The following is a 22,530-nucleotide window of genomic DNA, read 5'->3' as shown; positions in this document are numbered from 1 at the left end:
CTCCTCGGGCAGGAGCTGGAGGACCAGAGGATGACAGGTCCATAAATCTGAGCCTGGAAGGAACCTCAAAGGCCATCCAGCCCCATTCGCTCATGTTATAGATAAGGACACGAGGCCCAGGATGGTAAGATGACTTTATAACAACTTTAAAGCTGGAAAAGATCTTAAAAACTGATTGTTAATATATGAGGAACCCCAGGGAGGTTATATGTTCTGCCACTGGTTGATCACACCAGGAGGTATCAGAGGCATCATTTGAACCCAGGTCCTCTAACTCCAGAGCCAAGGCTTTTTCTACTGGACTTGACAAAGGATTCAAGATTTTAGAGCTATCAGGGATCTCAAAGGGAAAAGGGCACAACGTTATTTCCTGGAACGCTTTTTGAGGTAGCTGAGATCAGAAGCTAAAGGGATGCCCATCAAAGGGCTGAGCAAATTGGGGCACACATGAGGGACAGAAGCCTACTGTGTTATGAGAAACGAGGAAGGGGACAGTGTCAGAGACCTCTGGGACAATTCCTCTGAACTGACGCTGAGGGCAGCGAGCCAAACGCAGAGAACAACGCATGGCCCCTAACAACAAGGCTGGGAAAATCACAGTTTGGAAGATCTCCCAACTCTGATCCACACAAGGACGAGGACAATTCCGGAGGGCCACCGACGAAGGACGCCAGCCTCCTCCAGACAGGCAAATCCTCTTTGGAGGGTCGCCTGACTGATCAGACCAGAACGGGCAAAGGAGGGGTGGCTGGAGAAGTCAATGGGGTCCTGGTGCTGACGGGCTCTCAAAGCCCAGAGGAGGAGCTGGCGTTTGTTTCTGGAAGTAGAATTTATGGAGGAGAAGCATGACACGGTCAGACCCAAACAGAAAGAAAAGCACTCTAGCAGCTTCGTGGAGGAGAGACTGGATGGGGAGGGCTGAACCTGGGAGAGCCATGAAGAAACTCTTGCAAGAGTCCAAGCTGGGTGGTGCAGGCATAGGGAGGCAGAAGGAGATGGTTACAAGAGAGCCCGTGAACATCGAGACAAGGTCTGATTCCTCACTAGAGGTGTGGGATGAGAGAGCAAGGAGCTGGGGAAGACTCTGGGGCTACAGATCTGGGCAACTGGAAGGCTGGTGGGACCCTAAGCAGAAGCAGGGATGCCTGGAAGAGGGGTGAGTTTGGGGAGAAAGACAGTTTGGTTTGGGACACACAGAGCCTCAGGTATCTCTGAGCCAACCTGTTTAAAATGTCCAGCAGGTGTGTGACCTTGGGCAAGTCATTTAACCCCCATTGCCTACCCCTGAATGCTTCTGCTTGGAACCAGTCCCATGACTAATTCTAAGACAGAAGGTAAGGGTTAAAGAAGAGTTCAGTGGGCAACGAAAGCTCAGGAGAGAAACTGAGGCTGTTGATTTAGATCTAGGAACAATCTCCAGAAAGTGGACAACTGGATCCATGGGAGAGGCTGAGCTCACCGAGGCAGAGGAGAAGAGGGCTCAGAATAGAGCTTAGGGAATACTGAGTCAGGGTGGGATACAACATGATGTCTATAACTTGTACATAAGAAATGCTTAATATATGTGAAATGGGGTTGGATCTGCTCTAGTTGATAATAACAACTACCCATATAGCCTTTTAACATTTGCAAAGCACTCACAATGAGGGCAGCTAGGTGATGCCACAGTCCATAGAGCACTGGGCTTAGAATCGGGATGAGATCTTCATGAATTCAAACACAGCCTCAGATACTTACTAGCGATGTGAGCCAACTGACCTCAGTTTCCTCATTTGCAAAATGAGCCAGAGCAGGAAATGGCAAACTATTCTAGTATCTCTACCAAGAAAACCCCAAATGGGGTCATGGAGAGTTAGACACGATGGAATAAAAATAACAAAAAATAGAACTAGCCTTATGAGACCTTAAGTGAGAAGCCCAGGCTGAAGCAGCCTCCCTAAGACCTCCTCATGAATGGCTCCCTATTCTACTGCCCCCATCACACATATTTCCTCCTTAGAAACCTTAGCATTCATATGGCAAGGAGGCTTCTAGTGGATGCCCCATTTTCCTATCAATACTTTACTGCAGATTTAGCTCCTTGAAATAGTTAGGCCATCATGCCTGACCTCAACCATTTCTCCATTTCCTTCTCCATCACTATCATTGCTCTACTCAGCCCTGGGTAGGAATGATCAAAATTGATGAGCTTTGAAACAACGTACGTTACTGATTTTCCCATGATGCAAGAAGAAGGGGCAGGAGCCCAGGGTCTTCTTTGGGTTGCAGGAGATGGTTAAATGGTCAAAATAACCACTTTCTCCAATTCCTGGGCTCATGAATAGACATCCTCACTGCCAAATGTAAAAAGAAATTCTTTATTCCTTTTTTAATTTAACAGAGGACCTGGAGGTCCTCTTACCATAGAAATGTGTAGGGATTAACCAGCCCACAGTGACAGGAAGTAGAAAAAATAGAGACAGGAAGGGCTGGCAGTTGCAGAATGATGGCTGCTGAGCATGAGTTGATCATTGGGGGTTGGTTGCTGGTGGTGTGGATTGGTGATTAGTTGGTGGTTGGCATTTAGTTGCTGGAATATAAAGGCAGGCCTGAGCTTACTGAAAGGGCTTTTGGCTTTAGCCTTTAGAGGATCTTTTGGGCTTTTGGCTTTTGATTTGGGCTGTTAGTTTTTTTCCTTCCTTGAACTTTTTGGAAGGTGGCTGGTCTTCATTGACAGACCTAATTGGGGTTGGATTAAACACTGATTGGGTTGGTTTGAATTGGGTTGAAACTTTGTGGGGTGGTTGTTAATAGTGGTAGTTAGAGGAAGATATAGGCAGTTTTAGGTACTAATTATAGGTAGTTATAGGATAACTAGTATAGAAATTAGGAAATTTTCTTTCTCTACCTCTTTCCTATATTTCTCCTGTACTATATTCATTTTACTATCTCTATTTTAATTAAACTAAATTGTTAAAAGCTGCTAGAAGTTTTCGTTTCTCTGGCTTGAAGGGATAATATTAATTTTCAACTCTATTCTCATTAAAACTTAAATTATTAAAAGCTGCTCTCTCATTTTGTCACAACCCCTATTTTAACCCTTACAGAAGTCTTCCCATTGCTTCCCAATCACTTACCCCTACCACATTACAGTTAAGAACAGCCCAAGAAATGCTTTTAGCAGAAAGATACTCTAAGCAGAAAACAATATATGATGTCCTACCAGCTCTGAGATTTAAAAGAATGATGATGAAGCACAAAACATTGCCAGCCATTAGAATCAGGGTTCATGGGGTCCAAATGGGGTCATGGGAATACTGAGTCCCCATCCTATAAAATTTCTTGATGGGCTATAATGGAATACCCAGCTGGGTACAGCAATGAAAGGAGAATTATTTACTCTGGCTCCTTGGCTATTTATTTTCTTGTAAAGAAGACTGGGCAATAATTAGGTGGTGTAGACTTCTTGGGAGACTTTGTGTCTTTTAACAGGATGGCTATGTCTTGTACATAAGAAATGGTTCAGATATTTTAAATGGGTTTGGATCTGCTCCAGTTAATAACAACTCTTCACCTAGCCTTTTAACATTTGCAAAGCACTTGGTGTCTATTATTTACCTGATATAACCACACTGTGACCTGGGTGCCATTATCACTCCCCTTTTACAGATGGGGAAACAAAGACCCAGAGGAAAGTCAAGTGTTTTGCCTGTGGTCAGACAAGTGATAATCGGTAGGGCCAGATTCCAAATGGAAACCCTTTAACTTTCTAATTTCTCATTGAGTCATGCAAAGGGAGCCACCTCTCTCTATCTGGATGTTCTACCTCATGTAGCAGCTTGATGAAGCTCTGGGCTGGACTCAGGAAGTGCAAAACCAGGCTTAGACACTTGCTGTAGGACCTTGAGCAAGTTACTAAACCATTAATAAATATTTATTGGACTGGAGGGGATTAAACCTTTCTGGGCCTCAGTTTCCCTCATCTGTAAAAGAGGGATACTAACAGCACCTCCCTTCAAGAAATATTGTGAGGATTCAGTGAGATAACATATGCAGAATGCTTTGCAAAACTTCAAGTGTTACAGAAACGCCGTGATGCTGACGATGAATAATTGTGAGTATCTCAGTTCGGCCATCCCGACAGCATGGCATCTCCACCTCCTCCCTTCAGAACCTCCCTAGGCATTGACCTTCTCTTTCTTGCTTACAGTCCCATCTCGGCCATCCCCTAGCCCTCCCCGCTTTGCAGTTCCCCTCTATTTGGTGCCTAGACTATAGACTCCTCAAGGCAGGCACTGTCTTTGGTTTTGCTTATACTTGCTTCCACTGCCTAGTGCAGTACTTGGCACATTATTAGGTGCTTAATAAATGCTTTATTCATTGATGGATTCACCATTAGCTCTAAAAAGTCATCAGGATATAACGTCTTAAGCCTCAGTTTACCTAAAGTTCAACACTTACTTCCAGGATTCTAAGCAATTCTTTCTTTTCTTTTTTTAAAACCCTCACCTTCCGTCTTGTAGTCAATACTGTGTATTGGCTCCAAGGCAGAAGAGCTAGGCAATGGGGGTAAGTGACTTGCCCAGGGTCACACAGTTGGGAAGTGTCTGAAGCCAGATTTGAACCCAGGACCTCCCATCTCTAGGCCTGGCTCTCAATCCACTGATCCACCCAGCTGCCCCCAATTCTAAGCAATTCTAAGGGAGTTTCCCATCTGAAAATAGGTGACAACACCGTCTGGACCATCTACAAATGATGTGGGAGCTTTCATGGTACTGCCCACGACCAGGCCTCTTGTGGAGTCATTTTTTCCTTTGTAGCTGACTCTTTGCGACCCTCTTTGGGGCTTTCTTACCAGAAAGGCTGGAGTGGTTCACCATTTCCTTCTCCAGCTCATTTTACAGATAAGGAAATTGAGTTACAAGACCTGCCTAGTATGTGACAGGATGGATTTGAACTCAAATATTCCTGATTCCAGGTCCAGGGCTCCATCCACTGTGCCAACCAGCTGCCATGACCAGCTCTGGGTGGAGTCATAATGCTCAGAACTTTGGTCTTGGGAGGCAGGGGAACCTGAGTTCAAATCCTGCCTCATACACCTAACTAAGTTGTAACCCTGGGCAAATCATGAACCTCTATCTGCCTCCGTTTCCTCAACTATAAAATGGGGATAATAATAGCACCTACTTCCCAGATTGTGGATCCACTATTATTTGCAAAGTGCTTGGCACTGGCATAGCGTAGGTGGTTGGTTGATAAATGCTTGTTCCCTTCCTCCCCTCTTCCCCTATCCTACCTCATTTGAGCCCCGACGATGAAGCTCGGAACCCTTCGCTTGCCCCCTCGCTCCCCCGTAACCTGGCTAATTAAGCACGGCAGATGGTTTGGAGCGTGAAACATCTGCTGAGAAGGCAGCCGCCAAAGCCTCCTGCAGCGAAGGAAGGATATTGCCTCAACAGCGCCTGGCACAAGTCATCCGTTGTCATGAAGACGGTGTACGTGAGCAGGAAGTCATCCAGGAGGGTCTCTGTGGGAAAAGGAGACAAATGGGGTGAGGGAAGGCTGGCACCCCGGTCCCTCCCTCCCCCCAGAGTGGGCCTGCTTGGTGCTACACAGGATTTCTGGAGCCCGAGAATGTCGAGGCATCGAGGACGTGGCTTAGAACCTCGGTGGCACCTCAGATGGGACGGGAAAATCAGTGAGTGCCGGATGCCTGTTTGGAGAAGGTGGGGAGGCTTCCTGCAGCCCTGGCTAGGACTCTGCCCCATTTCTGTCCCCCTTCAGCTGCCTCCTGGCTCACCCCAAGATGAGCTCCTTCCTGGACCTGTCCCTGGGAGTCCTGAGGGCTCTTCTGGCCTTCCACCAGCCTCAGACCACAGTTCTCTTCCTTGCCTCTCCCCCACCCCAGGCCAGGGACTGCCACCTCATCCAGCCAGCCAGTGCCGAGCCGAGCTCCCCTGGTGCCCGTAGTGGCGTGGAATGGGTCCTGGCTGATGGCCGAGCAGTCTGGAACCTCTCAAGAGCCGGCCATTCAGGGCAGGCACATGAGGAGATGACAGGGAAATGGGATGGGGCAACCCTGGAATCATCGCAGGATCTGGGTCTGAATCCTCCCTCAGGCACTTAACATGTGGGCGCCCTTGGACAACCCCCCAACTCCTGAGAGGGCCATGAAATCAGAGGCTCTCGGAGTCCGAAGGACCCTCGGAGGTCCCCAGGTCAAACCGCATCCTGTCAGAGGTGAGACAACAGAGACCCAGGGAGGTGAGGTAGCTGCCATGCTGGCCAGAGGTGGCTGAGCTCTACCCACTGCCCCACACTGCCTCTCTGGGAAAGAACTGGGATGGCTGGCCTTGGAGGGCCCTTCCAGCCCAAGCCCACGCCCAGACATACACACAGACACACACATGACTATCTACATAAATTACACTTTACTTATTTACTTAAACATTTATCTTTTGAAATTTGAGTTCCGAATTCTCCCCTTCCCTCCTACGTGCCCCGAGAAGCCAACAATGTGGTGCCCGTTATCCGTGTGAAATCTTGCAACACACACTTCTAGATTAGCCTCGGGGCAAAAAATGAAGTCAAAAAAGACGCTTCGATCTTCACTCAGTTTATCGGGAGGGGACGGCGTGATGTTGGCAGCCAAGGCTGGCAGCGAGGTGGTGCTGAAATAGACCTGGAGTCAGGAAGTCCAGAGTTCAAATTTGGCCTCTGACCCTTAAGGGCTGTGTGATTCTGGGAAAGGCACGCAACCCCTCTTGACCTCAGTTTCCTCAACTGTCAAACAGGGTTGATAAGCAGTTCCCTCTCAGGGTTGTTATGAAAATCAACTCTTCATCAAGTGGCACCTGGTAGGTGCTTGTTTCCTTCCTTCCCCTCTTTGGGCTTCGATCACCAAGTCTGAATGAGGCAACCTTTAAGGATCTCTCCAGCTTAATTCTTTAGCATGGTGGACCAGAGTCCTCTGAATAAGCCAGGACCCACTTTAAATCATAATTCACCTCCTCAGTACGAGGGAAGGGAAATAGACAGGCATGAAGCACCTACTATGTGCCAGGCACCATGCTAAGAATGTGGTGCTGACTAGCTCATTTGGTCTTCACAGAAACCCTGGGACAGAGATCCTCTGATTGCTCCCATTTTATAGATGAGGAAACTGAGGTAAGCAGTGGTTCTGTGACTTGCCCAGGGCCAGAGCTGGCCTGAGGCTGGATTTGACCTCGGCCCAGCTGCATGGAAGACAGAGGAAGCCATCACCTCAGACAAATCAGTCGTTCTACCCTGGAAGAGGCTTTGCTAATGGAGTGAGTAGCCTGGACAGTCCTGTGGGACTGGCGCCCACATTTAGCCCTCCGCTCAGACAGAGTCCAGTCCCCCAACATAGGACAGTCCCGGTGCCCCAAGACTCCCTCCAGTGGCTCGATCCACGCTGAATATTGAACTAAGAGCACCTGCCAAGTCCACCGACATAAAAAGTTAATTACAAATTGAAAAAGCGGCTTGTCTTGATTCTGCCTGAAGTCAATGGGTCTCCCGTGAAAACCCTGCAGAACGGCCGCCCAGATGGGGCCAAACTTTTTTTTTAAGCTACCCAGCAGGCAGCCCTTCCTACATCGTTTGTATTCTTTTCTCCAGCAGGGATGGCTGAAAGTAACTGAGGACGAGGAATCAAGTCGTCCCAATGGAAATGATGGGCTCAGGGCAAAGGCACTCTCTACCCCCAGGCTCAGCTTTCATCAAGACACAGATATTGGAAGTCTGGTAAAAAGCTCACGGCCACAGGAAGTGGCCTCCCAAGACCACGGTCAAGAACAGCCAGCTGGGGAGATCCCGGACATCCAACGGCATCCAATACCGAAGCGACCCTTTCCTATTCTTTGGTTCTTCCGCAGTGACGGGTTCCTGGCTCGAGAGGGTCTCCCCCTTCACAAGTCCAATGTCCCCTCAAAAAAAGCAACCCAAGCCCGATTTTAACCTGAATACCGAGCATCCAAAGGGCCGCCTCTGCTCCTGGCAGCCTTCTCCTTTAATGATCACCCCAAGGAATTCCTGAACGATAAAAGGCTCACACCAAACCTACTGTGGAAGACCCAAAGCCTCTGAGCATCTTTAGGAGACAAATAGAAAGTGCCCTGCAAAGAGATCACTGTCTCCCCACTGGGAATGTCTTCATAGCTTTTTAAAAAAATAAAACCCTACCATCCATCTTAGAATCAATACTATGTACTGATTCCAAGGCAGAAGAACAGTAAGAACTAGGCAGGAGGAGTTAAGTGACTCACCCAGGGTCACACAGCTAGGAAGTGTCTGAGGACAGATTTGAATGCTGGATCTCCTATCTCTAGACCTGAGCCACCCATTTAGTTGCCCCCCTTTTTTCAATAGCTTTTAATGGCCAACATGCTCTTGGCATAGGGGCAAAGGATGGACCTGCCATTCCACTGGTACAGGGAGGAGCCAGATGAGGAGTCTCCCTCCATCGGGTCAGGTCACCTCCTCTGTAACTTCCAGCCTTACAAAGATGCCTGGAACACTGATAGGCTGTGACTTGTCCAGGGTCACATAGTCAGGATGTGGCTGAGGCAGAACTGAAACCTGATTCTTCCTGATTCTAAGGCAGGCTCTCTGCCCACTATGCCATGCTGTCTCCCAAGTTTGCACTAGGTACAAAGAACAGCCTGCTAAGCCCAAATCTTATAAGACATGGATAACCATTGCCCTCCATTGCTGTTACACAAAGCACCATCAATCCCAAAGAATGGAAGGTAAGAACTCTCAAAGGGCAATGGAGAGGCACACGGTGGGCAAGTCATTTAGGGAATATTGCAAATGCAGAATGATGCCGGAGGAGCAAGTTAGGAATGTCATTGGGGAAATCTACAAATCAAGAAGTGAGTGGGCAAGTCAGATCAGACAGAGAGTGAGCAATGGCGACCCAATGGCTGCCCCATAGTAATGCTCTGGAGTGGTTCGAATGTCAGGAAGAAACCAGGAAGATTCTTCAGCCAGGATCTTAGGGAGAAACGTGAATAAGAGCCATAGGGGTGGGAAAAGGAATGGATGGGATGGAGCTATATTGTGGGAGGTCACAGATCCATGGGAATACCAATGGAAATGAATGACAAGTAGCAGTCAGACATGCTTTGAAACCAAACCCAGTTTGGGTGTCAGAGGCCCAAGGCCATTGCTGAAATGGTTCCAAAATTCATTTGTATGAGAATCTTTAATGGTTAGCAAGGGCATCTCCTACCATGGCTCCTGAGGTAGTGTTCCATCTTTTCTTTTAGGTTTGAAAAAAAATAATTTTTTTAAACCCAGGATCTCCTGTCTCTATTTTCCTGTATTTAAGAGGTTAATTATTTGGCTTTTTGCCAGGAGCCATCAAAGACCACGATGTTTGACACGGTCCACATGGAAACCAGGGACTGCAAAGCAGCCCCCTGGAAGGATGGAAACACCCACTGAAACTCCCCTAAGTGACTTTCCTTATTAACATCCCCCTATTATTGCAATTGCTATGATTATTATTCTTAGCCCCAGGAAAAATAGATGAGAGCAACATGCTTGCAGGGTTAATACAGATGTCCCACTCTGTCCCCCTAGGATATTACCAGCCCATTTACAAAATTAAACCTAAGGATTCTTATATACACACTTAGCTAGGATCTTCTTTTCTAGGCATAAAAGCTCCTGGCAAATCTGTGCTCTGAATTCCCTAACCTATATCTAGGTCATGTTGATTCTACCCTCTGATCCTGCATTTAGCAACAATGTTTCGTTGACTATCTCCCTAGGCTTCCTGTCTGTTGTTAGGTTCTATGAAAACATGTATGTTGAGAATGAAACTGTGCCAAGTAGATGTGTGACACTTCTGAGGTGTGACCTTGGGTAAGTCCCCTAATGACTAGGGGCCAACTTGACTGTAAAATGGAAAGAATACCACCTCTAACCCCTATCTAATTCAAGTGTTGTGAGGTTCAAATGAGATCATGCATTTTGAAGTTGGCCACATTTCAAGCACTATAGAACCATCACTTATCCCCATCCCTATCATCATCTATATTGTCATCTAGTTGTTGCAGTTTAAAGCTAGAAGGGACCTCAGAGGACATCCTATGTGATCCCTTCATTTTGCTGAGGGGGAAAGTGAAGCCCAGACAGGACAATGACTTGCTCAGCTGAGGTCATACAATAAGTGTCTAAGTATGAGACTTTAACTCAGATCTTTCTAACTACAAAGTCCAGTGCCCCGTGTACCAAGCCCTGAAGCCTTCCTAGTTCCCTCAGTGATACTCAGGAGACATTTGAAGAGATTGAATCTCAGTCCACTTGGGGAGAGTTGTTAAGGCCTCACATTTATTAGTCCTGTATAACACAGGGAAAAATTTGGAAGGAAATTTAGAAAAGATTGGTTCTGAAAGGCAGATGGTCCTGGAGAAAGAACAAGAGCTCTAAGGGGGGGGGGGGGTACCTCTAGTGCTTGCAACCCCTGTGAGCTCAAGATCCATCTCTCCGGGTTCTTCCATGTCTAGAGGTACCACCATCTTGAAACTTCTCATCTCTTTCAGAGAAAGCTAATGGAAAGAGTGGATGACCAAGGATCTCTTGGAACAGTCATGGTTTGGGAGTGAGACTCTTCAAAAAACTACCTGATGACCTCTGTGTCTGCTCCCTGGTCTCCTACAAATACAGATGATTCGCACCCCCAACCCCTTCTCATTTGGTACTTAAAACACATTGCAAAGGGTTGAAAACATTTCCCAGAACAAGTCTGTTGGATTTGACCTTTATACCACGGAGCAGAGCTTGGGTGGTGCTCAGAGTGCCGCGGAGTGGCCTCCCCCAAGCTTTGGACCTTCATTCCCAGCACCCCGACCCTAGAGCCAGTTCTAAGTGTTTAGCTTCCTTTGAGTCACTGGGCTTACATAGGAACCTTTCTTGCATTGTTTTTAATTGCAACCCTTTTCATCACCGAATAAAAACAGAACACTCCAGAGAGCCCAGTTCTTTCTCAGTGTCGTTATTTTGGGACCTGATGCTTATTATCTTGCCTCCCGCAGGATGGAATGTTCCTTTGTGGGCTTTCTGTGGCTCAGCCCACATGGCGTGGGGCTGCCTGGTCCTTGGCATGACCACACCTCTGGCCCTGAAAACTTTCTTTGTTTCTTATTTTGAAAGATAGGAGCCAGCACTGAGATTACACTCACTCCTTGAAAATACTTTCACAGTCAACATCTTTTCAGGTGAATGAGTGGGAGACCCTCTTCAAATGGTGGGAAACAAGTGGACGATTTCTTTTAGGGAGCCACGACCCATCCCACTCCCTCCACCTTTGTCTCCCAGAGAGCAGCCAGTTTGAGGACACCCCTTGGCAGTTTTCCCAACGGCCCGCAAATGTTTCATTCTGCAATTTCAATCTTTCCGTGACTTCACTGCTCCACATCACGGGAGCAGAAAGCCTTGGAGGCATTGTCTACTTTGCTACTTGGTCAAGGCTATGAGCCATCTAATACAAATAATAAGTGCCCTCATGGACACAGCCAGTTTAAGGGCATGGGATCATAGATTTTGTGCTGGCAAAGGCCTTGGGGATGACCAGCTGTACCCCTGCCCCCATTCTGTGGCCGGGAGGCCAGCCAACGTGTCTTCCTCAGGGTCACAAAGCCAACGTTTGTCAGAGGTGGGACTGGAAGCCAGTCTTTCTGACTCTGCCAGCTAGGCAACACTGCCTCTTGGTATTTAGAGGCACCTTAAAAGTTTACAAATCACTTTCCATAGCTATCCTGTGTCCTGTGAGCTCCAACTCCTGTAGGTATAATGACCATTAATTTACAAATTAGGAAACTGAGGCCATGATGGGCAAAATAACTTGCCTGTGGCCATATAGTGAGTAAGTGTCAAAGGTGGGGTTTGAACTCAGATCTTTCTCAATCCAAGTACAGCATTCTGTCCATTGTTCTGCGGTGTCCTTAGAAGGTAGGGACAGGTCCTTATTTGTACACCTGCTTACCATCCAGGCACAATTATGCCCTGAATTGATGCCTTTTTTTTTAATCAGATCATTATTTTAAAAGCTTCCCAGAAGCCGGCCACCAGCGCTTCACGATGATGTGGACAGAACTCTGGGGGCTGAGATCTCTACGATGCCAGCACAGCATCTGGTAAACAGTTGACAAATGCTTGTGGGGCTGACTTGAGTCCCCAGGCTATGCCAGCAGAGGACAAGCTCTGAGTGTCCGTGGCCCTGCTGACCCTCCGTCGCCACTCTTTCTGCCTGTCCTGTAGGACCTTTAGAATAGATTGCATCCATGGTCCTTACGCACATTTCCCTCAATAACCTTTCCCCTGGACGCCTTTCCTCCTCTCGGGCTCTGAGTTACAGCCCCTCTTTTCAGATGACTTCCCAGTCTCTTTCCAGCCCCAACCTCTCTCCCTAGACTCGGGTGTTCTAGAAATATCAAGAAGAAAGAGGCCTCCCAAAGCCCATTGGCTGTGGAAGGGCGCTCAGTGTCCGGGGCCATCTTGCAGAGAATGAGTCTGATTCCACCATGTTAATAACATTCAATGGAGTCTCCTAAGTCATGAATGCGTGGGCAAGACTCATACAAAATGGGCAGGCAAGGATGGCTCAAAACGGGCATAAATGGATGGATCAAACCCAGGTAAGAATCCAGTTCCATTGGTTTAATGGAGAATAAACAGAGAGTGGATAATGGCATCACCATGGATGGGTCAATGGGAATAAGCCCCTCATTACTATTATTTAAAACCCTTAACTTCCATTTTGGAATCAATACTGTGTATTGGTTCAAAGGTAGAAGAGCAATCAGGGATAGGCAGGAGGAGTTAAGTGACTCATCCAGGGTCACACAGCTGGGAAGTATCTAAGGCCAGATCTGAACCTGACTTCCCATCTCAAAGTCTGACTCTCAATCCACCGAGCCACCCAGCTGCCCCCCAAAGCCCTTTATTATTAAGGCAAATATCAGAGACATGAGCCTAAAACACCGATGAAAGAGCACAAACAATCTCTTGGGCTCAAACAGCTGTGGGAAGAGCCCAGCAGGCAGCCGCCATCCCTGATCCAAGGACATTTGCATGGGTTTGCCTGAGCATCCATATGCAGTGGGAGCTGGCCCCAAGAGCTGCAGGTTGATCACGCTCATCTTGGTGCTGGAGAGGAGCTCATTTAATGCCTTAAAATCACATGGAATGAGGGGCAAAAGAGGCTTGAATATTAGCGCCTTGCATTACAGCCAGGGATACACAAACTAAGTCCCGGGAAGAAGGCAGATCTTCCTGTCTGAATCCATTCAGGAAGGACAGCGAGCCAGGCTCCAGGGACAGCCGGCACTATCAGTTTCCCTTTCAGATTCAGAATGGGGCCGCCTTCTAATTATAAATGATTTCTCTTTGCAAGGCTTCAGCTCCCTGAGAACTACTCGCAGAGACAACAGACATAGAGAGAGAGAGACAGAGAGACAGAAAGATAGAGACAGAGGGAGACAAAGAGACAGAGAGACACATTAAGAGAGACAGAGAAAGAGAGAGAGAGACAGACAGAGAGAGGGAATCTGGGTAGCAAACTTTTGAAAAGTAACTACCACCAATTTTCTAATAAAAAGAAGAAGAAACCAATGAGCATCTGAATGGATAGAAAATCAGGGCAGCATGGCAAAGTAGAGAGAGAGCTGGCCTCAGAGTCAGGAAGACCCGAGTTCAAGTCCTGCCTCTTCCTGTGTGAGCCTAGGCAAATCACTTATCATCTCAGAGGTCACTTAGCAATTTTCCAAGGTCATAAATGAGTGGGAGAAAGAGATTCCTCAACAGCTGGGTCTTCTACCAATGAAATCACGGGTGTGTTCTGGCTCCTCCCCCTCCAAACATCCTCCCTCCAATATTTTCATCAATACAAGGCTTCGCATTCTGCAAAAAGCTTGCAATTCATCTTAGCATTTGAGCATTGGGATAATTGTGTGAGGAAGACACGGCATGTGCTTTATGCCCATTTCTCAGAAGGGGAAATTCAAATGGGGAGACTTGAACCTGGTTTCCCAGTTAGCAACCGTCCAAGGCAGCATCTGAACTCAGGTTCCCCTAGCTGTAAGCCCAGCAGTTGGTTCTGTTCACCGCACTGCCTCCTCAGTAAAGAAGGTGAAGATTTTCAAGGGGCTGCGAGCGCCCTCCACTACCTCTCATTCCAGCCCTCTCACACTGTCATCCCTTAATAGGGGATGGAGGCAGCTTTGCATCCAAGACAAAGAAGTGAGGAAGTGGCGGCTGCAATGCAGTTTGGGAGTCTAAAAAATCTTGTCAAGAGATTCCTGCCTGCCCCGTTGGGTGCCCTCCGCAGGCACCCATCTCCTGGCTGCTTCCAGCCTCTACTCCTGGGGCTCAGGGACCATTCAGATTTCAGTTCACTCACTGTTGAACAGAAAAGCATCTTGGGAAGTCAGCATCCCAACTGGTCCAGGGGTCTGCTGACCAAGAACCATAGGTGTGCGAGAGACACGACCCTTTAGGACAGTATCAGCCAGGAGAGGGATACGGGGTGGTTTTGTATTGAAAAAGAAAACAGATGTGGGAGAGATAATGCAGCGCCGTGTTAAGGAGCCTCGATCTGGACTCTGTGACCCGGGCATGTTCTTTATTTTCTTTCAGTCTCATTTTCCTCATCTGTAAAGTGGGGGTTACAGGAACACTTATTTCACAGGTTCTGAGCATCAAGGAGATAAATATTTGTATACTCATCCTTGCTAAATTAAGGAGGATTTAATTCAACTTTCTTTTGTTTCCTGTGATCTCAGCAGCAGGCACTGAATTCCTGAGAGAATAACCATTGAGCTTCCCTTTTCTTCTCCCTTCCCGAAATCAGCAGGGACCCACTGAAGGACCTGCAGATCCCCCCATGCCCCTGTCACTTGTATCCGTCCCATGAACACCTGGGTAAATAAGTGGGCGGCCAGGAGCCATGACTCAAGCTCATTCTGCCTGCGGGCAGCTGTCAATCACTTGTTCAACTTCCCGCTGTGCCCACTGGATCAAAGGGTTCTGTGGTATTTCTGGAAACCTCCAATAGCCCTTCCCAGAACTCCCAGGCTGTTTCCTTGGGAAGGGGAAACCTCAAGGCTGTACCAAGACGATTCACGTTCAGACAAGCTCTATTGGAAGGAACGGCTTCTGTCCTGGGCTTGGCAACCAGCTCTTGGTCAATGGATTGGTGGAGGACCAGCTGAATCTCTAGGAGGCCAATAACTGGGTGAGGAACTCTTCCAGCCCTGGTGACTCATAAAACCATCATGGAAAGGCATGGAAGGACAGCTGTGCTGGCCAGCCGAGGCACACAGGGCTCCCCCATCAAAGCGATCCATTTTTCTCCTGGAACAATCCTTCACTTCTCCAGTTGCTCCAACTCCTGCCTCCCACAACTAATATGGAGAGGAGCAGGTTCGAGTTCTGAAACCACTAGAGAGCCCTCCAGGGAAAGGGAACACCCCCTCAAGTCAGTGCTTTGGGAGGAAAAGCTTGGGGTTCCTGGGGAAATTCTTTTTAAAGGTCTCCTTCAACTCAGCCTCTCTCTGGGAAGATCTGAGCTCAAATCTAGCCTGGGACACACTACCTTTGTGACCCTGGGCAAGTCATTTACCCTCTATTTGCCTTCTCCATTGGAGAAGGAAATGGCAAACCACTCTAGTATCTCTGCCAAGAAAAGCCCATGGGCAGTGTGGTCCACAGGGTCACGAGGACTCGGGAATGACTGAATGACCAAACAATAACAAAAAATTAGCCACAACAGGCCCTTCTTGTAACTCAGACTCATTTTCACTCGGGGAAGACGTATTCTCTACCTTTCTCAAATATACACACATGTATATGTGCATATAAAATACATGTGTGTACATGTATGTATGATCTACCTACATATCTAGATATCTCTGTATACCTGAAAATGATGCGCTCCACAGTAATGGTCCCATCAGCTGCTCGTAGATGGACAAACAGGACAAGTTCTCTCCTCTTAGGAAGAAAGAGTGAGGCTAACTTCTGGAATCCTCACAGATCATCACTCGGGGGTACTGGATGACTTTTTGAGTCAGAAATGAGCAAGGTTGAGGGGAGCTAAAAGCTGCCATTCACAATGACTTCCCGTCTCTTCAACAAAAGAAGACAAAATGGAATTGGATTTCTAGAGGCAGAGCCGTCACATCCAGTCCATGCTGGCTTTCCATGGTGGAAACTTCATGGAAGGGAGACACAGAAAACATTCAGGAACCCAGACTTTGGGGGCACTCCAGATAGTCCTTAAACAATGAACAAGGAGAGTTAATTTGGAGGGACTCTGGGGAGATGGGCCCATTGCAAAATCAACCGCAAGGACCCATGGCCCTAAGGATCTATGAGAAATCAAGGCAGACTTTTGGAGACGATGTAGGGTTTCCACCTAGCTGTCCCCTCATTCCTTATTTTTAAAACAAGTTTAGAAGCTCATTGAACGGCTCGACATCTAAGGCGACCGGCTGTCACCAAGTTTCTCCCCCCTCCCGACTGTGACTCTCCCATTATTTATCAGGCTACAAAGAAGTCATCAATTAGTGTCCAATAAGCCGATGATTTGGAGGCATCCAGAGCACTCAAGCCCAGGAGGACAGGGCCTGGGTTGGCCAAAATTGTGTTAGAAAACCCATCCATCAGCCGGGAGATGAAAACAGCCTTCACTACCTTCCACTGGATTGAATTGAACCATTAGGAAAGCTAACAGTTCCCATGCAGACCCCAGGGTGTGTGGAGGTGGAAGTGGGTGGGAAGGAGAGAGCAGAGGAAACGAACAAAGCAAGAGGGGCCCCAATAATAGCCGACTCCCAAACATCAGAAAGTTTTGGAAGAAAAACACTGTATGTGCCAGTACACTCTGTGCAACAATGACACATAATTACCACGGGAAAAGATTGCTGAGCTCTTTTTGCTCTGTTCCTTGCAATATGGATCAAGATATTTTATATATTTTTGACATCATTGCTCCAAGAGGACTTCGGGCATCATTTTCTCCTCCCCAGTCTTCCCACCACTGCTGCCCATTGCAATAAAAGGTGTTATTTTTAGAGCCATAGAGATTATTTTCCATGAAATGTATATGCAATAATACCACACATGTACCAGTTTCTCTACCTAGGATACTAAGAGGATGATTATTATACAGTAGGGATTTGGGTTTGGCTTTCTTTTGGGGTCAGATGTATGATTCCATTGCTTTGGCAAACTCTATTAAAGACTCACTTATAACCATCTTAGAGGATTATCTGTAGCACTAGATAGTTTAATGATGTGTCAGAGGCAAGATTTAAATCCAATTCATGAAGACTTCAAGACTGACCCTCTCTAAGTCACATTTCCTTTCCTAGAAGTCATGTAACTTTTGAATAAGTCAGCTTTTGTGCGTGTGTGTGTGCATGTGTGTGCATGTGTACATGTGTGTGTGTGTGAAGAATAAGCCCTTTTATTTGGACCCAGATTTCCCCTTAGCATCAGAAACTTGGAGCTAACAAGAATCATGGCAGTCAGTCATCTAGCCCAACCTCTTCACTTCATGGAGGAGGCAGCTGAGGGTGGCTAAGAGCATTTTGCTCCAGGTTACCTGGGCAGTAAGTGGGAGAAGTGAGATTCCAAAGCCGATGCTTGGAGTTCAAGTATCTGATATCTACCTGATTCTGTGAAAGGCTCATCTGGTTCGGTTACTTCATTGGAAAGATGGCGAACCTAAGGGGCAGGGCTGTGACCACCCAAACTCACAGAGCTGGTAGGAGTCAGAGATGGGACTTGAACTCAAGCCCTCTAACTTGACAGCCGGTGCTCTTTCCTCAGCACCAAGGGAATTCTGAGAAATGGCTGAGTTTCATTAAGGTTGATGGAAATTTCTTGTTAATGAAGTACAAGCTATAAGCATAATGGAAGAGAAGCAATAATAAAGCTATAATTCTACCGTGGTTAGGAGCAGAAATCTTCACCCTTGCCTGCCCATGGAAAGCACAATTCTCTGCTGAAGCAAGAAAGCAGGGGCCATCCAGGTGTGGAGGACCACATTTGCCTGCCTCTTTCTGCCTTACAGTGGGGAAAGCAAAGCTCAGAGATCCGGGTTTCATCAATCAGATGAAAACAACAAGGATTCAGATGTGTGCAAGTCCCTCGGCATCCATACTTCCCTGTGTTATCATCTCCCTTTCCCTCTCTTTTTCTCTCCTTTCTCCTTCCCCCTCCCTTCCTATATTCTCTCTCCCTCCCTCTTCCCCTTCCTATCCCTCTCCTCTCTCCCCTCTTTCTTTCTCGGTCACCTCTCCCCCATTTCTCTTCCTCCCTCTCTCCCTCTTCCCCTCCCTCTCTTTTTTTCTGTCTCCCTGTTACCATCCCTCTGTCCCTCCCTTCCACTCACTTTCCTTCTCTTTCTCTTCCTCCTCCTTCTACCCCCTACCTTTCTGTCTCTCTCCTTCCCCCCTTGACCATATAATTTTAAATATATTTCTATGAATTCTGGGAAAACTCAATAGCCATGTAAATTTCCTTAAACTCTGGGAAAGGCAGCAAATGGGGCGAAAGATTTCAGTTGTAAAGGGGGGAAAAGCCCAAAGGGTGAAGAGTAGGAATAATGGCAAGAAAGAGAGGCACGACAATGGAAAAGAACTCGACGCTGGCAAAGGACAATGACACACCAGATTGCCAGGCTCGGAAAGGGCCGCTACCTCCCCAAAGGTCATCACTTCACCACATTCGCTTGTCAATTTGAGCTGATTCCATGGCGCCACTGTTTAAAGGAGCCCAATGATTTGATAGAAACCTCTGGGAGAGATGAACAAATACAGTGATTGCTCATCAACAAATTACCATATGAGGACACCCTTTCTCACCTTGATCAACCCCCTGAAGCTCCCACTCTCTTTCATGGGTTATCCCTTTCATCATGTCTCTCCTCGGGAGAGGTAGGACAGTAAATCCTGCTGGGGAGATGTCGGCAACATTTGAAATTCAGACAAGGGCGTCGGGCGGTCTCTGTTGATCCATCAGTTGTATGTGGACGGGTGGGTGGGGGGCACAGCTCTAGCTGAAAGAGAAATATTTCGACCTCTTGCCCTGTTTTAAAGACGGTTGTGGGTAATTTCCGTAGCGACTGTTACAATGGAATGGTCTTTCAGCTACAATCACCAGGCTGTCAAGCTCATTATTGACACAATATCCCTTCTCCTCGGATTTCAGGAGTGGGTCCAGAGCTGCTTCTATGGCAAAGTCCGAGACCCTTCCTTTAATGTGAAGTTGTGTTTCATGAAATGAAGCTGAGATTTAGGGAAATCGAGGAGCTAATGCTGATGGGCAGCAGGAACCATTTTGGACCAAGAAAATCCTTTAATACACTTTCATCTTGTTCTGCAATCACATTCAATGAGAGCAAAACTTGGCCATAGCAAATATATTTGTTGTTATTTAGTCAACTGGTTGTATCTCTTTGTAACCTCATTTTGAGGTTTTCTTGGCAGAGATACTGAAGAGACTTGCCATTTCCTTCTCCAGCTCATTTTACAGATGAGAAAACTGAGGCAAACAAGTTTAAATAACTTGCCCAGGGTCACACAGTTGGTAAATGTCTGAAGCTAGATTTGAACTTGTGTCTTCCTGACAGCAGGACCATCACTACATTCATTGTGCCACCTCACTACTCAACCAATATAGTAACCCATCAGATACAGGTCTGAGGAGTTAATCTAGTCAATGGTCCTTCTTACTAATGGCCTTTAGCAAACAGAGACCTATTCTAGAAACCACAAGTCTCAGTTTTCACCCTGAGGGAGCTCATGCTCCAAGACAGATGGTGCCTGAGAAATAATTTATAAAAGGTCAGTGAGTATAATTTTGTACACTATCTCGAAAGAAGAATTGCAAATGATCAGTGATCAGGGGAAAGACCACTCCAAACAAGAACTAAGAAACAAGCAAATCTCCACAACACTGAGGATTCTCCTCAAATTCGGGAATTGTCAAAGATCAGAGAAACTGGAAACACTGAATGTTGGTGGGGCTGGGGAAAGGCGGGCACTAATACACTGTCAATAGAGCTGTATATTGGCCCAACCATGCTGGAAAACATCCTGGAATTGTGAACGGAAAATGCCTGGGATTCCACTATTGACAATCCAATACTGTCCAAAGATATCCACAGTATACTTTTATGGTGGCAAAGACCTCTAAGTAAAATACATGTCTATCACTTGGAGAATGGCTGGGGAACATACAGTAAATGACTGTGATAGGGCAATACTGTGCTGTGTTTCATAGCATGGAAGTGAGCCTGTTCTGTGTCTGCAGAGCACAAATGCTGCCACGCTTGAGAAGGCTGGGGGTGGACCTAGGGATAGTGTGTGCCTGTTATCCAAAGACAAGTTTGGAGAGTCTCATCACCAGGTGGGCTCAGGAGGATGGACTCTGGGGCCATAGGAACTCTCAAGGACCAACTAAATGCAAAGTTGTAAACAAGTCACAATGCATATGGACACCCCTGACTTCAGAATGCTTCCTCTAACCCCTGCTAGCTGGGTGACTATGAGGAAATCATTCAAGCTCTCAGAGCCTCAGTTTTTTCATCTGTAAAATGGGAATTGAAAATAGCTGGAAAACCTACCTCACAAGGCTGCTGTGAGGCTTAAATAAGACAATCTTTGTAAAGTTCTTTCTGAACCTTAAAACACCATATAAATGTCAATATTGGGGGCCGCTGGGTAGCTCAGTGGACTGAAAGCCAGGCCCAGAGATGGGAGGTCCTAGGTTCAAATATGACCTCAGATACTTCCCAGCTGTGTGACCCTGGGCAAGTCACTTGACCCCCATTGCCTAGCCCTTACCACTCTTCTGCCTTAGAACCAAAACACAGTATTAATTCTAAGACAGAAAGCAAGGATTTTAAAAAATAAATGTCAATATTGATGATGATGACAATGACAAAAGCATAGTATAGAAGGTGTCCCAAAAGTCTTAGAGCCGTTTCAGAGATTCTAAGCTATTGCAGCTTGAATCTGGAGCAGAGTGGCATACCTGGTCTCCTTCCCAGGATGTTAGTAAACCCTGAGAACTTTATATGTTTACTCTGGAATAGAAAAAAGTGAGGAAGTATTAACTCTTGGCTCTCTGGGAATTGGCCAAACTAGTGATAGGGTCACTAGGAATTAATTTCAAGGGATTTCAGAATCCAGGAAAAGGGCAAAGTCATGCCTATTGGTAGGGGAAAAACCAATCTCATGAACTCCATCCTCTCCAGCCTCCAAGGGAACAGGGCAGAGTGGAGAAACCATCACAGAGCCAGGAAGATGTCAGTTCTATTGCTATTTAAACTTAACTAGCTTAAACCTGCACTAAGACTTTTGGGACATCCTTTATGTATATTTGGGTGAGTCAGCCTCAGTTGCCCAATATGTAAAATGGGGATAATTGCATCTGTAAGACCTTAGTTCCCAGGGCAGTCGTGAAGATCCAGGGAGATCTTATCTGTCTGTTCAATGCTCTGAAAACCTTCATGCCCTCAATGAGTGTTGAATCGCATGGGCTAGCAAGACCTCACGAGTCATCCCATATATCTCCTGTCTGGAAAGAGCAGTCCACTTCAACTGAGCAGGAAGAAAATTTTCTGCCTCTACCTGAAAAATATATGGGACCATAAACTCTGTAGATAAGGGTTTCCTGGTTTCTCACAATCCTTCCTGGAAGTCAGGATCCCAGATATAAAGCAGGAAGACACCTTGGAGGACATTGGGTCCAATCCGTTAATTTTACAAATGAGGAAACTGAGGCCCCAGGACCACAATTGCCCAGGATCACACAAATAGTAAATTCAGAGGCAGAATTTGGATCTAGGCCTTCCTACCTGCAAGAGCAGGGCTTGATCCCAGTTTCCTTAGAAACTAGAGTCTGGTTTCCAGGACTGCCCTTTCCCCACAGATGGGCATGACTTTGCCACCAAAATTTCTTATAATTAATTTCTAGTGGTCTTACCAGTAGTTGGCCAATTCCCAAAGAGGCAGAAGATGCCACTTTCTTACTTTTCCCCTTCTAAAACAACTAACTGACATGGTGAAGAGACTATATATGCAACTCTTAAAAATTCTATCTTCCTTTAATTCAGTGTATCACTCCCATCACACAGGAGGTGCCTCTTACCTTGGCAAGACTCCCCCTTAGGCTCAGAAAGTATCCTCAAGATGTCAGGAAAAACCAAGAAAAACTTTCAGCATGCTGGGAGGACTTGCTAGTGAACTTACAGAAGGGTATAAATAATTACAGCATGGAACAGGCACGTATGGATGGGCCACAGTCTAGATCGTTGGATGAATGCCCATGTGGATGAGACCCAGAATATATGAGTATGTTTCATGCCATTTTCCTCAAAGGGGAAGCGTGATATTGAACTGTTGAGGAGGGAAGTGGTGAAAATAGTGCCTGAAATCTGAAGGATGGATAAAAAGCTAAATGTCTCCTGCCAGAAAGAAGGAGGAGGGTATGATTCACCCCCAGTCA

At 46.7% G+C, this 22,530-nt stretch overlaps 1 protein-coding gene across 1 annotated transcript in view; it reads right to left on the bottom strand.

Moving 5' to 3' along the window:
- RAPGEF5 (Rap guanine nucleotide exchange factor 5) overlaps positions 1 to 22,530 on the bottom strand; it is a 247,107-nt gene that overhangs the window by 50,627 nt on the left and 173,950 nt on the right. Inside the window, exon 12 of the mRNA XM_056800508.1 lies at positions 5,428 to 5,506. Within this exon, the coding sequence (XP_056656486.1) occupies positions 5,428 to 5,506 (79 nt within the window). The remainder of the gene's footprint in view (positions 1 to 5,427; positions 5,507 to 22,530) is intronic.

This window comes from Monodelphis domestica, chromosome 5 (genome assembly GCF_027887165.1).
Source record: "Monodelphis domestica isolate mMonDom1 chromosome 5, mMonDom1.pri, whole genome shotgun sequence".
In the NCBI taxonomy this organism is placed as follows: Eukaryota; Metazoa; Chordata; class Mammalia; order Didelphimorphia; family Didelphidae; genus Monodelphis; species Monodelphis domestica.
The sequence above is the reverse complement of the archived record's forward strand: the minus strand, read 5'-3'. Positions and strand labels throughout refer to the sequence as shown.